This window comes from Sinocyclocheilus rhinocerous, unplaced genomic scaffold (assembly GCF_001515625.1).
Source record: "Sinocyclocheilus rhinocerous isolate Xijiao unplaced genomic scaffold, SAMN03320098_v1.1 scaffold547, whole genome shotgun sequence".
Classification (NCBI taxonomy): domain Eukaryota; kingdom Metazoa; phylum Chordata; class Actinopteri; order Cypriniformes; family Cyprinidae; genus Sinocyclocheilus; species Sinocyclocheilus rhinocerous.
Window position 1 is genome coordinate 224941 of NW_015662974.1, and position 17128 is coordinate 242068.

General features: G+C 35.3%; 1 protein-coding gene across 1 annotated transcript in view; it reads left to right on the top strand.

Moving 5' to 3' along the window:
* Positions 1 to 17128, top strand: part of LOC107728652 (structural maintenance of chromosomes flexible hinge domain-containing protein 1-like) — a gene marked incomplete at its 5' end in the record, with an annotated part of 55908 nt that overhangs the window by 8345 nt on the left and 30435 nt on the right. Inside the window, 16 exons of the mRNA XM_016538919.1 lie at positions 2079 to 2198; positions 3367 to 3533; positions 4768 to 4858; positions 4956 to 5166; positions 5282 to 5399; positions 6498 to 6681; positions 6784 to 6855; positions 8415 to 8540; positions 8889 to 9002; positions 10400 to 10506; positions 11323 to 11405; positions 12483 to 12590; positions 12781 to 12858; positions 13846 to 13965; positions 14890 to 15034; positions 16490 to 16583. Coding sequence (XP_016394405.1) covers positions 2079 to 2198; positions 3367 to 3533; positions 4768 to 4858; positions 4956 to 5166; positions 5282 to 5399; positions 6498 to 6681; positions 6784 to 6855; positions 8415 to 8540; positions 8889 to 9002; positions 10400 to 10506; positions 11323 to 11405; positions 12483 to 12590; positions 12781 to 12858; positions 13846 to 13965; positions 14890 to 15034; positions 16490 to 16583 — 1938 coding nt within the window. The remainder of the gene's footprint in view (positions 1 to 2078; positions 2199 to 3366; positions 3534 to 4767; positions 4859 to 4955; positions 5167 to 5281; positions 5400 to 6497; positions 6682 to 6783; positions 6856 to 8414; positions 8541 to 8888; positions 9003 to 10399; positions 10507 to 11322; positions 11406 to 12482; positions 12591 to 12780; positions 12859 to 13845; positions 13966 to 14889; positions 15035 to 16489; positions 16584 to 17128) is intronic.

The window sequence follows — 17128 nt, forward strand, 5'->3', positions numbered from 1 at the left end:
CCATCCCACTGCAACTCGTGTTTTTAAATGAAAAATGTAATCTGTGTGATTGGCTTTCGGCCCTTTGTATTAAACTATGCATACATGCATGATGCTGTTTTGTTTATAGTTGTTTAAGCAACTTTGGTTTATAAACATTATTTTAAACATTATGCACTTTGAATAAACGTTCATTAGTAATATTTTACTCGATGCGCCCTCTTGTGTCCTCAGAAGAGAAGCCAAAAGCTTTTCTTTACCCTAACTGAAATTATACATTTTAAATTCGAATATTATATATATATATATATAAATTTGAATTTTGATAATATTTAAGTAAAAAAATTCGAATTTAGTTTTTCAGCCATTTTGACAGCCCTACTTGTAACACGTCTATTGTATTTATTTGTGTTACTTTTAATTAAAGCAGAAGTGCTTTCTTCTAACCCAGCTTAATATGCAAAGACAACTAGTAAGTAAAAAGTGTAAACACTTACTTTGAAGTGCATTTCAGAGCATTGATTCATATGGATTTACTTTTACAATGTCTTTTCACATTTTTGGTGTATGAAAATTTTGATTGCACAGACTTTCAATGCATAAAAATGATGAGAGAATTAAAAAAAATATCTTCATTTGTGTTCTTGAAGAGCCTTATGGGTTTCAAGTAGACCTAAATGTATCTGGATTCAAGACTGTTTAGATATTTCTATTGAAAAACATCATAGAAATACATAGAAATTGTGTGAGCAATGGCAAATTAACCTTATAAATCCTACTGCATTGTATTTGATACACAAATTGTCTAAATTGTCCAAATGATCAAAACATTGCTGAAAAACCTTTTGTGCACAATCTACTAAATGCTGTCTGTCATCTGATTGATAGATAATGCATTTTAACATGTAAATGGTTGCATGGACAGTCATTTACTCATTCTCACGTTGGTACAAACAGAACAGAAAGTCTTAAATGCATAAGGTTTTGGCATAAAATCTTGTGTGCACTGCAAAAACTGAATATCTTTCAAAGCATTTCTATGTTGTTTTCCAATGCAAATATCTAAACAATCTTAAATCCAGATATTTGTACTTGAAGTACAAGATGAAGATAAAGTCTTGTTTTCTTAACAAGTGAACAAAGTTAAGTGAGTTTGTTTTTTTCACAGACATTTGTCAATGAGGTATGAAAAGGTGTTTTCGAAGCCCTTTGGCAGATATTTGTTCTGGTTTTAATCATAAACTCATTTCATTTTTGCAGTGTGATCTAAAGGCACAGTAAAAGTTATTTGTTTGATGAATTTAAAAAGTAATGGAGATCTTTTGTAAGTTGCTAATAGAACTCATTTTCTGCTCCCCAGACGTTTACATTTAGTGAACATATTGACGGATTGTGTTCCAGTTAATTGGGTCCTTAATTTTTCTTTTACTTGGTAAATGCTGTCTGTCATCTGATTGATAGATAATGCATTTTAACATGTAAATGGTTGCATGGACAGTCATTTACTCATTCTCACGTTGGTACAAACAGAACAGAAAGTCTTAAATGCATAAGGTTTTGGCATAAAATCTTGTGTGCACTGCAAAAACTGAATATATTTCGAAGTATTTCTATGTTGTTTTCCAATGCAAATATCTAAACAGTCTTAAATCCAGATATTTGTACTTGAAATACAAGATGAAGATAAAGTCTTGCTTTCTTAACAAGTGAACAAAGTTAAGTGAGTTTATGCTTTTTTCACAGACATTTGTCAATGAGGTATGAAAAGGCGTTTTCGAAGCCCTTTGGCAGATATTTGTTCTGGTTTTAATCATAAACTCATTTCATTTTTGCAGTGTGATCTAAAGGCACAGTAAAAGTTATTTGTAAAATGAATTTAAAAAGTAATGGAGATCTTTTGTAAGTTGCTAATAGAACTCATTTTCTGCTCCCCAGACGTTTACATTTAGTGAACATATTGACGGATTGTGTTCCAGTTAATTGGGTCCTTAATTTTTCTTTTACTTGGTATTAAAAAGGTCTTTAAAAACTCTCCTTCATAAAACCTGCAGAAACCCTGTTGTGATCGAACTATTCTTTTAATTCAATGTGTGTTCCAGATGATCAGTAAACCTGCAGGCTCTCCAGATGTTCATGAATTTATCATGTCTAAAGAAGACTTTGAGCGCAAGCAGATGAACAAGGAAGTCATTTACTCTGGCTTCATTAGAAACAGGAAGGTGAGGGAAATTCAGTTAATCTCATGTCACTAGCTACGTTTACATGGACACTTTTTGCTTCCGTTGGAACGAATTAATTCTGATTGACGAATCCGAACGTATTGTTTACATGAACACTAAATAAAGTGATGGGGTTGATATGCGTGTTTATATGTCACAAGCTTCTGATCAAGTGTTTACATGCCCTCTTGCTCGGATTACAAGAGGATTAAACCACCCCTTACAATCCGAGCTGGCGAATCCAATCCGATTGACATGGTTACATGTAGGGCTGCACGATAAATCGAAATGGAATCGAGATTGCGATTCGACAGAAGCTGCGATTGTCATGCGTATCTTTCAGTGAAGCACGGTTCTGTGATCAGCAGTAAATCTCCATCCGAAGGCCAGAGGGCGCTCTCGCGCTGAAATGTCAAATACGCCTCGCAGAAGAAACCCAGAAAATGCCTATCGCTGCAGCTGAATAAACAGAAGATTCAACTGCTTTCATTGATTCAACGTGACTAATAAACACACGACTACGGCAATATACGGTTTATCTGAGTTCTTATTATTATAATTTTAATTAAAATAAAGTATATTTATAATGCAATGCCTTTATCACTGCTTAAATACTATGAAATATGTTGCGTGCCTTATTCTATGTAAGAAGCCACATCATCTCACAGAAGGATTTATTTCAAACACTCGACTGACGTTATGAAGTGAGTTTGGAGTAAAAATATGTTATTAAATGTGGTATTTTCACATGCTTTCAGATGGAGCAGCATTTACTTCACAGAGCCGTAGTTCACTGAGAAGCTATGCAAACAGCTGTCATTATCGCGAACGATTTCTTCGATTTCATAATCGCGCAATCGTCAGCGATTTAAAAAAAAATTTTTTTTGCGTAACTTGTCAGTGAACTACGGCTCTGTGTAGTAAATGCTGCTCCATCTGAAAGCACGTGATGATGATTTCCTGCTGATTACAGAACCGTCTTTACTAACAAAATGCGCATGACAATCGCATTCGATTAATCGTGCAGCCCTAGTTACATGTGACTTTTTTTATTCCGATTGTGCTTCTAGTCCTATTACGATCGGATTATTAGGCTCCATGTAAATGCAGCTATTGTTGGAGCATGGATATTATTTTTAAATGCATATGCGTGTGTTTTCTTTTGCAGCCTGGCGATTACTCACACGTGAATGGAAGCGAGGAGCAGTTTCTGCAGTCCATTGTGACTGAAGAAGAAGGAAAGGAGAGTTTTACTGCAGTTGTCATCACTCGAGTCCAACAGGAACACGTCACCTTCCTGAAACACAATTTCAGTCTGTGGACCAGAGAGTTGGCGTACGTCTCAAATGCACATACATGAACTCCTCCTTTAGATCAGGCCAATTTTTATCTTTTTATTATTTATTTATTTTTATTCAAAATTTTGCATGAGAGTTCTTGCTGAAAATGTTAAGAGTTATATTAGTAGGAGTAGAATTTAATTTGTTAGGAAATGGTGGTTAACCTTTTTGTCTCCCATTGTTCGCAATGATATTTAAAGGCTCGTCAACCCTAGTTTTGTTTTCATTAATATTTTGGCAGGATCTGTAAATTGAAATTTAATTGCAATAATTCTAATTAAACGTTTAAAACTACATTTCATATATTAGATTTACAGTTTACATGTCATTTATGCATTTAACCAAATAAATCATTTCAACGTTGTGTTACCGGATAAGGACATTTAAAATATTTATTTTAATCACAATTGCTACTGAATAAAGCATTTTAGAGCTTGGCTTAGTGAGAAAAACGTATCTACGTTCTAAATTAATGGACATGGAGTTTTAAGATTTTATTAATTTCCATGAGTTTTTCTGGTGTACAAAGCAAACATATATCTCGGTTTTCCAAGACTTCGGGAATCCTGGTTCTTCAAAAAAAAAAAAAAAAAAAAAAAAATTCTTGAGTCTACATTTTTAGTTGTTTTAGTTTATTTTAATAATTTAATCATTGTTTGCTTTACACAGCAATAAGCACAGCAAGACCTGTGACGTCTGATTTGCAAACGAATGTCTTTTATGAGCCAATTCTTTTAACCCTACATCCAAGATGTAGGTGAGTTTGTTTCTTCATCAGATTTGGAGAAATGTAGCATTACATTACTTGCTCAGCAATAGATCCTCTGCAGTGAATGGGTGCCGTCAGAATGAGAGTCCAAACAGCTGATAAAAACATCACAATAATTCACACTGCTCCAGTCCATCTTAATGTTAGATTTGTTTCTTTCAAACCCACATCATTTAACTTCTCAAGATGATAACTGATGGACTGGAGTGGTGTGGATTACTTGTGGATTACTGGTCTTATTTGGACTTTCATTCTGACGGCACCCATTCACTGCAGAGCATCCACTGGTGAGCAAGTTATGTATTGCTACATTTCTCCAAATCTGATGAAGAAACAAACTCATCTACATCTTATATCTTGAGGGTGAGTTCATTTTCATTTTGGGGTGAACTGGTCCTTTAAGGCCAGCCAAGTTTTGCTGTTCAATTTGCTGCCATCAATGCTGTTTGTATAATTTCAGGCATACATACCATTACTATATACATGGAGTTGATGGAAACGACCAGGAAAAAATTAGAATAAATGACCACGTCTCCAACATTGACATTCAGGTACAGATGCGTGTGTATTTGTGCCACTAAATGCATTGATCATACAGTCTTTTAGTGTCCTTGTTTCCTCTGAAGCTCTTTCTCTCTTATTTCTCAGATCACTTTGCTCGAGCGCTCTCCTCGAATACCCCGTGTGATGAATCTGAGAGAGGTGGAGAATGACATGCAGACTCTGTATATCAACTCTAGTTTTTCTACTTTTGAGTTCAAAGCCACCGGCGCCGGAGATTCCTTAGTGGAGGGATTGATCCGTTATCACCCGTTCCTCTACGATCGAGAAACATACCCAGTGGATCCATATGCATTAGGTATATTCCACACTGATGGCAGACATGAGAAAGATGCTCTTATAATAGATTGACTGCTGAAATAGTGTACATCGCTAGATATTTTTCCTTATAGGCCTGTGTGTTTGTGTTTTAGGTCCTTCAGAGGATGAGGATGAAGATTGTGTAATTCTGAACTCTGAAGCTCGGGGCAAGCGGCCGATCTTTGAGTGCTTCTGGAATGGGCGGCTCATTCCCTACACCACTGTCTCAGAGTAACTTTCCCATTCTTAATTCTCAAAGCCCTTCGTGGTTAACATGCATCTTTTCTTCTCAACCGTTTTTTTTTTTTTGAGCATCTCATTATCTGATGGTTACATTTAGATTTTAATGCCCATTGATGGCAATATCACTTCTTTTGTAGCAGTAATAAACTGCTGCAGAAAAATTTGGTTCCATGCAAAAAGGTAAAGGAGGAATTGCATTACTCATCAGATATGTATTGGACTGAAGAGTACATACGTATATACTTATTCAATAATGTAGTCAAGTAGAGTGTAAAAGATGCTAATAGCTTTGATACTGATGAAGCTACATACCTGTACAAAGTAGTCAAAAAGATACTTAAGTACAATAGCTAATTACATTTACTCAAATATTTTACACCACAGCAATACTAATTATTATGACTGATGTGGTTTGGAATTGGTAAAATGTGAATTGGTAAAAAAAAAAAATATATATATCATAATATTAATTTGCCAAATAATTAAGTGTGCTTGTGTGTGTGTGTATATATATATATGTGTGTGTATATATATATATATATAAAAATGCATACACGCATACACATGTATGTGTGTCTATAGGTATTTGTGTGTGTGCTTTTAACGATTGCTGTAATGAAATGCCTTCACTCTTAATTTTATCAAGCTTAGTCTTAGCATGCATTTTGTGTATGCATTGTGGTTATATTATTGACACAGTTGAAACAATTGGCTCAGTTCACTTCCATTGTATGTGCCTCACTGTAATTAAAAAAAAAAATTTAAAGAAAAGGAGGGATGAGTCAGAATAAATTATGGTAATTAATCAGTATGGTCACAAATGCTGATAATGCTAAAACACATTTCTGGGTTGCCGTCTATGCAGTGTATTTATTGTCGGGGCTTTTGGGGATACGACAGTAGAACGAAATCTGCTTTTAGAGGAAACAAAATATAAAAAATAGTGCTGAAGGCAAGCAAGAATTACAAAAAGAATCAGAGATATCACAATGCTCGAAAGAAACATATGACACAATGGTAACACAATGATTTGAAAATTTTTGTTTTCACTTTTGCCTAAGCTGGATGGTAATGTGTGTGTGTTAGGTTTGAGTGGTGTGCAAGGCCTAAGAAAGCAGGTGCAGTGCCGCTGGAGTGTTATAACCGGATTTCAGGAGTTCTCTTCGCCAACGACCGATTCCAAGTCAGTACCAACAAACTTACTTTCATGGACCTGGAGCTTCAACTCCGTGACAACAACACCATTTTTACCAGAGTGCACAATGGCCAGGTACAGAAACACACACCTGAACTCTGAAAGACACGTGTTTAACACTGCTTACATGCACATGATTGAAGGTCCAGTTCACACAGTCTATGCTGTTTTATCCAGGAGCTGCGGGTGAAGATTGAGAGGGAGTTTACAAACTGGTTAAAAGAATGTCATGAGCGCTTCGATAAGCAGGTATGTGCAAGGCCAGGTATGCAAAGTAACTGCACAATCAGTGCGTTGTAAGTGCTTAATGCATGCTTTTGCATGTATAAATATTAAATATTTGGAAAGGAAAATCCCCCAAATCAAAGGCATTGCATTTATTTTTTGACAGATGAAAGCGTTAAATACTAAACATTTAAAAAATTGGCTTTATAAGTCAATAGATGTGTTGTTCTTTAGTATTGTTATTATTATCATACTAAACACAAGCCTATTAATCAACAAGCAATGAATTTTGTAACTGTGTTGCCAATAAATAGAAGCACCAAAGTTGTGAAGCTTCCATAGTTATAACAAAATTGAATTATATTCAAGGGGGGGTTGATTGCGATTTCACTTTTTTTTTACGTTAGTTAGTGTGTAATGTTGCTGTTTGAGCATAAACAATATCTGCAAAGTTACGCCGCTGAAAGTTCAATGCAAACGGAGATATCGTCGTTTAAAATTCTGGCAGTTTAATGCCTACAAAAACGGCTTGTAGGGACTACAACGAGTTACTTCCTGGGTTTGTGACATCACAAACCCTGATAAACCCCGCCCCCGGGAACATGCAACAAAGGGGGCGAGGCCATGTTGCGCTGCTTTAGAGAAGAGGAAGAGTTGTTGCCATTGCCATGCCGTCAAAACTAGGGATGCACAGAAAAATCTATTCATATATGAATCGCGATTCTGTCTTCTAACGATTCTAATGGATTCACAAGTTTCAAAATCAGTGTCTAAAGCAGCGGTTCGTAATTGTGTTCCTCGCCTCCCCCTGCTCTGCACACTCTCTGCTCTGCATCTCTCTCTCTTGCTCATTCAGATTATCAGCTCAGCTCCAACAATGAACTGTTCCAATTACACACTTTGTGTATAGACAGACAGATATTTTTCATATAGCTATGAAAAGTGTTAAACATGGACGCGCATGCGGTTGCCGTGCTGTATTAAAGCTTTAATCAGGATAGAACCGTATATTAAAAGCTAACAGAAGCAGTAGCGTTTACAAATAACAGCATATCTAAAAGTATGAGACAACAAACATAAAACATACCATTAAGAGCCATGTGCTTGCACAGATTCTGCTCGATCCTCTTCACTAATATCCTCTGCATCTCAATCGGGCTCAAATTGATAAGCGATATTGACGACGCCATTGTTTACAATACAACCGGAGCACATGCCGCCGAGGTGAGGGGCGGGACGTTTAGAGGCGCACTAGAGGCGGTTTAGCCAATCACAGCACACTGGGCCAGCTATCCAATCAGAGCCCATCGCGTATTTCTGAGGGAGGGGCTTCATAGAACCAGGAAATCATCGGAGTGTTTAAAGGAGAAGGGATGGAGCGGTGTAGAATAAAGGTCAATTATGTGAATAATAATGTTTTGTTTTTTTTAAACGGAGCATTAACACATGTTAGACTGCACCCCATAAACACAATGAAGCCTAGAAAAAAAACAGTCAACCACCCCTTTCAGTCACTCAATTATTATATTCTGGTTAGACATAAAAATGGAAACAACAGATTTTTTTTTTTGTCATGTTTGCAGGTGATGTTTCAGGGTTTTCTGGGTTCGACGACTCGTACAGATGTTGCCACCAAACGGCTTCAGTCACCCTGGGCTCAATTCCACACCATTAAGTGGGACAGCAAGACTTACAAGAAAGGACAATGTGTGAGATCGAGTAGTTTTCATATTTTCACACTTAGTCATTGACGACACCAGTTTACAGGAGTCGTGGAAAATAACTGATTACTTTTGCATCGTAACTGAATGTGAATTATTGAAAGACAATTATTGTAAACAAAATAAAGCTGGACATTCTGTAAGTGTGGTGATTCCACAGTATTTCCCAGGTGTTGTGAAGCGTCATACAGACTGTATAAATGTGTAATTAATATCTTTAGTTGTGCCAAGAAAGTCTATAACATGAAAATGTGTATATGAATCAGGCCATTTATTAAATTATGAATCATAGGTTGTAATTCGAGTCATCCCAAATATTGTCTTTTACATCTTTAGGTGAAGTCAGTGAAAACAAACCCCGTCTTTGTTGGCTCTATAGTTAAGTTCTTGCTCTACGGAGAGCATGAAGGAGACGTGTACGGCACAGGAGGATATGTCCAGATTGCACTGGTGAGGATAATTCAACTCACTCGTCCATTTACTCTGAATGAATGCAGTGCGGTCATGTGTTTTTCCTCCGCCTCTGAGTGTGGTGGAAAGTAGGTATGCACCCATATGTAAATTTTGGCTGATACTGATAACCGATATTTATTTGAAAGCCGATAACTATGGAAACCCGTTTCCGCCACTGAATAAAAAATTTAAAAAGTTTATTGCGATTTTTTTCTCACAATTCTGACTACTTTTCTTGCAATTGCGAGTTTACATCTTGCAATTCCGACTTTTTTCTCAGAATTGCAAGATATATACTCGCAATTGTGAGATATAAAGTCGCAATTGCGAGAAAAAAGTCAGAATTGCAAGAAAAAAAGTCAGAATTACGAGAATTTTCTCGGAATTGCGAGAAGTTTATATCTTGCAGTTCTGACTTTTTTCTCAGAATTGTGAGATATTAACCCACACTTGTGAGCTATAAAGTCCAATTTTGAGGGGAAAAAGACTGATATGTTCTTAGAATTGACAACAATTCTGACTTTAAAACTCGCAATTGCGAGTTTATATCTCAATTCTGAGAAAAAAAAGGCAGAATTGTGAGATAAAAAGTTGCAAAATAACAATTTTTTTATTTTTTATTCAGTGGCGGAAACAGGCTTCCATATAACTGATATGCTGGCCAATACATCTTAATCTAAATTTTTATATAATCTTTAAGAGTCTGATTACAAAAACAAGAGTCTCACCATTAAAAGCCACGTCCCAAGCACTTCAACATAAATCAAACATATCCAGTACAGTAGCCTAGTTTGAACCAATGTAAGTTTTAAAATTAATTTTACACTCCTATTGTCAACTTAGTCCAAAAAAAAAAAACATCCATTGCCTTACAAATAAATAACATGACGCATAAATAATGCAAACAGGTCATTGGACAACATTACTTGCGTATAAAGAATCAAAGTGTATGTGTCATGGATAAATCAGGTGGAATAGCCTCTGCACGGAAATAATAAAATGATTTGAATTAAACTTTTTAATATTGCTGGTGATAATAATGAGAGGAAGATAAAAGTTGTAGTTATTATTAATAATGCACCAATGTTTTTTTTTGAAAAAGAAACATCTTAAGTTAATATTGCTGTTTTAGCTGCATTTGTTAGAGACTTAATTAGGCTATATAAGATTAATCAGATATTTATACAGCATAAACATTATGTTACGACTTATATATGCACAAGAAGATGCAAATGCACAAGTGAACTTAAACTAAGTTATGCGCTAACCAGAATGTTACACCGACATGGTGGCCGATATATTGTGCATCTCTAGTCGAAAGTGTGTAAACTCAATGTTTTGAATCTTTTGTGGCTTTTTACTTCGGTGTACGTCTCTGTGATGTGTTTTCATAGGAACCAAAGGAGTTGTATGATGAGCTGAGGATCGTTCCCATCTCTAAGATCGACAGGCTGGCTGCAGCCGCAACCATTAAGAAGAAAATCGAGGATGAGCTCGCAAAGTAAGACCTGTCGCTGTAATCTGTACTTCACCTTAACAGTAAAGAGAATTAAAGAGCATCTGCTCTGAGTTCGGGTCGCTTTATTGTGCATTTGGGAACACCAACCATCTTCCCATACATAATGAAATGATTATTTTATGTTATACTTAAATATACTTAACTATAATTAAAGGAACACTCCACTTTTTTTTTAAATAGGCTCATTTTCCGACTCCCCTAGAGTTAAACAGTTGAGTTTCACCGTTTTCGAATCCATTCAGCCAATCTCCGGGTCTGGCGGTAGCACTTTTAGCTGTAGCTAACACAGCAAACCTGGATTTTTTTTTATTGCAATCACAGTTTTTATTAGAAAAATCGCAATTAGATTTTTTCCCCAAATCTTATAGCTCTAGCTTATTCTGTTATTTTCAACGATACTCGGTATAAAAAAGCCGCTCAAAAATGACCAGAGTTTCGATATTTTCGATATATCGGTCTTAGTACACGATGTAACTACAGAAGAGTCAAGTTTTAAATAGGAAAAATATTGAAACTCTTTGGTTATTTTTGAGCGAGATGCTAACGGTCTAATCAGATTCAATGATCTATGATAAGCTAAAGCTAAAAGTGCTAACGCCAGACCCGGAGATTGGCTGAATGGATTCGAAAACGGTAAAACTCAACTGTTTAACTCTAGGGGAGTTGGAACTGTTATTTTCAACGATACTCGGTATAAAAAAGTCTTATCCAGGTACCCTCCTCTTTTAGTGAATGAATTATAGGCCTACATAACGAAGCACAGTGTGAGATTTAATAAAAAATTTTGGGGGGGATCAGACTTCCAGATCAGCTGAGGGTTACGTGGCCTGAGGGAAACGCCTGGGCTGAGAATGAAGCTCGACCGGCTGGCACACCCATGGGTAAACAAACTCACTCACACACACACAAACACCTTGCCGTGCAAAACTTACCGTATATGTATTGGCCGAAGACATTAAAGGAGCAGTTCACTTCCGGAACAAAAATGTACAGATAATGTACTCGCCCGCTTGCCATCCAAGATGTTCATGTCTTTCTTTCTTCAGTCGTAAAGAAATTATGTTTTTTGAGGAAAACATTTCAGGATTTCTCTCCATCTAATGGACTTCTAAGGTGCCCCTGAGTTTGAGCTTCCAAAATGCAGTTTAAATGCAGCTTCAAAGAGCTCTAAACAATCCCAGCCAAGGAAGAAGGGTCTTATCTAGCGAAACGATTGGTTATTTTCTAAAGAAATGTACAATTTATATACTATTTTAACCTCTAAACTCTATGCATTCCGGTTCATGACAGTTAGGGTATGTCTAAAAACTCCCATCACATTTTCTCCTCCAACTTCAAAATCGTCCTACATCGCTGTTTTACCGGTTTTTGTAAAGGGCGTTTGATCTTTGCATGTTCACTTTGTAAACACTGGGTCGGTGCTTCTGCAGCGTTGTAGGATGATTTTGAAGTTAGAGGAGAAAATGTGATGGGAGTTTTTAGACCTACCCTAACTGTCATGAACCGGAATGCATAGAGTTCAGAGGTTAAAATAGTATATAAATTGTACATTTCTTTAGAAAATAACCGATCGTTTCACTAGATAAACCCCTTCTTCCTCGGCTGGGATCGTTTAGAGCTCTTTGAAGCTGCATTTAAACTGCATTTTGGAAGCTCAAACTCAGGGGCACCATAGAAGTCCATTACATGGAGAGAAATCCTGAAATGTTTTCCTCAAAAAACATAATTTATTTACGACTGAAGAAAGAAAGACTTGAGCATCTTGGATGACAAGCGGGTGAGTACATTCTCCGTAAATTTTTGTTCCGGAAGTGAGCTACTCCTTTAACTCATAACTTTATTACATTATTTAAAAAATCCCCCATAATATACTCTCATCAAAAACAGCTCCTTCATCTAATCTTGTACCAACAGCACTACAGACCTGTATACTCTAGTATAAATCTGTTCTTGTTCAGGTCCAGTTAAAGTGGAGATTTTGAACAAAAAAGGAGACTCGATGTCTCGGCTGCCCGTGGCTGGCACTACTAAGAAACTGTTGATTGAGCTAAAAGTCATCTGGCACTGTGAGTTGCATTTACTACATTATTGTTTGTAGTCAGTGCATGATAATTTTATCATGTTTTTTGTATGCCATGTGTATGTTTTGTATGCATGTGTGTATATTTATATATGCAATGACATGAGTATTCATATATATTTTTGTAATGTTTATGCTTGTGACATACAGTTTTTTTTATCTGTTTCTTCCTTCAGCTCCTAAAGGGGACGTCCAGACGAACTCCCACATTGGTGTTCATTCATCCAAGTGGGAATACTGGTTCAAGCCCATGGGTAAAAGGTATGCATGTGTGTATATTTATATATGCAATGACACGAGTATTCATATATATTTTTGTAATGTTTATGCACGATATGCTTGTGACATACAGTTTTTTTTTATCTGTTTCTTCCTTCAGCTCCTAAAGGGGACGTCCAGACGAACTCCCACATTGGTGTTCATTCATCCAAGTGGGAATACTGGTTCAAGCCCATGGGTAAAAATCAGCGAATCATCACATGTGTTCATATTCGATTCCATTGATTCGCCATAATTCACCATCAGCATCAGCAGAGCAAAGTAATGCTGGTGAATACGAAAGCACATGAACAGCGATATCAAGAAAAACAGACGAATCTTGGATTTGATCCATACCAGGTCCATTCGTGGACATTTAGATGCATCTAATCCACAATCCCTCTCCAATTATAGCATTGCATGCAGAGAGAGGCAGATATGGATTAAATATATAAATGTGGATCTAGAAATCCACTGCTGTTACTTTGCACCACTGATGGTCATAAATATGGCAGGTTATTGGGAAAAAGTAATTAATTAACATGAACTAACAATAAAAATACTTAGCTTTTATTAATCTTAGTTCATGTCAGTTCCAGCATTTACTAATACATTTTCAAAATCAAAAGTTGTGTCTGATATTATTTAGTGTACCTGAGCTAACATGAACTAAGAATGAACTAACATTAACAAAGATTAATTAATGCTGTAACAAATGTATTTCTCATTGTTAGTAATGTATTAACTAACATGATCTAATTGGACCTTATTGTAAAGTGTTACCAATGTATCTTGTAAAATTTTACCATTGTTAGATATTTTGTGCATGATTCAAATATGCTTCTTTAAAAAAAAAATTTGTAATATTAATGCTTCAAAACAACAACAACAATTTTTTTTTTTTTGAAATGAGGACTTACTAGCACAGTTTTTGGGTTTGCTGTACTTCTCATAGAATACTAAGTGAGTGTTTTTACTTCCAGAGAATCTCAGTAAGCTTGGGAAGTACACGCTGCATCTGCAGACCATGCTGAGTGACAACTCGGCCAGCGAATGGGCCGGAAAAAGACTCCCCAACCACACCCTCAAGTTCTCCATTAAAGGTAAAACAAACCAACACACTGGCCCTGTTCACATCTGTGCTGAATTCAGAACCGCATACTACTGTTTATTCCTGGAAGTATAGTGTCTTTTGTGTTTTTTGTGACCACCTGTGATCGCATTCGAGTTGAGTTTACATTGTTAATGTGTGCTTATAAAGCACAAAAGTTTAAAGTATAAAAATGGTGTGTCCTTCTCACAGGTATACTTGAAATTGCAAGCAGAAACCCATTGATTTTTCAGTTTTTAGTGACTGCAAGTGTATATAAGAGCCAGAATTTGATTAATATTTGTTGGTTAATAAAAATTGCAAAAGAAATGATGATTTTGAGCGTTTTGGGGAGAATTTTACAGTTTGGGTCACTATGAACCGTCATTTTATGGGAAAAGCTGCTAAAATTAAATTGTTCTTGTGTATTCAATGAAAACACACGTTCTGAATAACATGAATAAATAATGACAGACTTTTCATTTTTGGATGAACTATTAATTTAAATAGCTAAATAAAAAAAAATGCTGTTTTAAGAGTGAAGCAGGGTTGTTATAGTTAACTAAATCTATAGAAAACATTTTTGTTACTAGTAATAAACTGTAAACTGTCCATCTTGAAATTTTTGTTTTTAGTAATAAAACTAACTGAAATAGTTATTTTATTTCAGCTAGTTGCAAAGACAAACGTTTCTCATTAGTCTAACTTGGGGGAAAAAAAACTGAAATAAAAATTCATCAACTTGCATAGACATTTATTTAAAAAATTTAAAAAAAAACAGAAGAAAATGAATTGAATGAAATATGAAAATTTAAATATGAATAATAACTACAGTAGTGTCTCAGTGATGCTAAAATAACGCTTGACTGAAGTAACTCATCTCCTGTTAGATGCCGTGTTAAATTCTCACTCTTTGTCTTCTTTGTTTCTCCAACAGAAGGTGAAGCAGTATCTTTTGTTCTAGGCATCATTTCCTCTCCCGTCCATGTCGGAGTTCCCTTCAGTATTCCTCTAGATTTTAGGGATGAGTTTGATTATCCCACCCAGCCACCCTGTGACATTAAACCCCAGCTGGAATGTAGGTAGGTCAAAGTATAGACACACAAACTCTATAGAGATCTGAGTACACACTGTAGAAGTGTCCTAACTTTGTCTGACCATTGATTTAATCCTTTCCACCCTTTCCTGTTGCTGTTCATTGCTTTATACTGCTATTAAGCAATGTTAATAGTGTTTGTACGCACATGCACACAAATCAGTTTCATTCTCAGACACTTGACATAATGCTCATCTGTGATTTTTTTTTTGTTTCATAATGTATCAAATAAAATGAGAATATGTTGTCTGAAAGCCACATTCAAAATATGAAACTGAGTGAAGCAATGCATGATGGGTTAGGTTTGCTTCAGAATTGGGACACTTTGTGCAAAACAAATGACAATTCTGAAAACAAAATAAGCCCAAAAACAAACCAACAAACTATGAACACAATGGCATATCTTAAAATAAAATAAATAATTCGGAAAACACAATTCTTAAAGCAAAATAACATTCAGGGTTTCTGCAGCTCTTAAAAAGGTTTTAATTTGCCCTTCCACAAATTCAAAAAAATCTTAAATCAGTTTTAAATTCATATAGTCATTAAATTATGCATGCATTGCGTAAAAATAATTATCTTTGTTTTGTATTCCAATATAAATATCTAAACATCCTTAAATCAAGATCCATTTACTTGAGATGCAAAATGAAGACATGAAGTCTTGTAAAAAAAAAACTGAACAAAATTCAATGAGTTTCAATGGGGTATGAAAACATGTGTCCCTTTAAATTAGGAATTTTCTGAGCCCATTGGCAGATATTTTTCTTGTTTTAATCATAAACTCAATTTCATTTTGACCAGTTTCTCAGAACACAAGACTTCTTGTCATTTTCCTTCTTAGGTAAATGCATTGTGATATAAAAATCTTTAGACATTTGCACTAGAAAACAAGACCAAAATACTGCAGAAGGACATCACTTTTTTGCAGTGTGATCAGAAAGTAATGCAATACATTTACACTTGATGATACTATACATTTAAATTTAGAGACCATGTTGTATTGTTCCATTTAATTGATTTCTTAAATTTTCTTTACTTTATCCTTAAAAGCTTTAAATGGTCCTTCATAAAACCTGCAGAAACCCTTAACTGAATTAATATTGAATTGGTATAAGAGCTTATGAAGAGCTTTTTTAGTGACACCTTCTGTAGGTTACCTTGAAAGGTGATGATAATTGACTATCTTTATGTGTGAGTCATTGAATTATTCACTCAACCAATTCTTTAATAAACAGAAATGGTGCTACTGCATTTTTTTGGAGATGTGCAATGATTAATTCTGTTGTGGTTTTGTTTGTAACAATTTTATTTGCAGAAAATTGTCGCATTTAAAATCATATTGAATAATGCACTCACTTCATATGCACATGAATGTGAATTTCTATCTTGGAAGTATAGTTTTCGCGTGTTTTTCTGATGGTAAAATCTCTCTCATTAGTTCACTACAGCTAAGTTATGAGGGAATCGCATTTGGGACCACTTGTGTCATCAGAAATGTGAGGGCCATGGGACAGATCAGTCATCAAAACAAGGTTGGCAGTGTGTTGCATATAGTTTCACAATAATCACAGATGGTCATGATTCTCAAATGTTGAGTTAAACCGTAATAACTGAAGTGTTGGAATTAATCAGAGCCAGTGTTGGGTGTAATTAGTTACTAAGTCATTAGTTACTGTAATTTAATTACTTTTCCCTTGAAAAAGTAAAGTAAGGGATTACTCTATTATTATTTTTTCTGTAATTTTCTTATGTGATTGAACTTAAAACTGTGTACAGACTGTAGAACATTTACATACAATACAATAGTGGATTTAACATCAAAATTTAAAGTCTAACCTTAAAATGCATGCTTTTTATGTACTCTTCTCACTTCAAATACTTTGGTGAGTTAATAAGAATATTAGTAGCACTTTAGTGTCCAATTCTCACTATTAACTAGTTGGTTATTAGTATGAATATTACTGGGATATTGGCTGTTTATTATTACTTAAAAAAACACATATTAATGTCTTATTCTGCAAGACCTTATTATAAATCCTTAATCCTACCCAATTCTTAAACTTAACAACTACTTTAC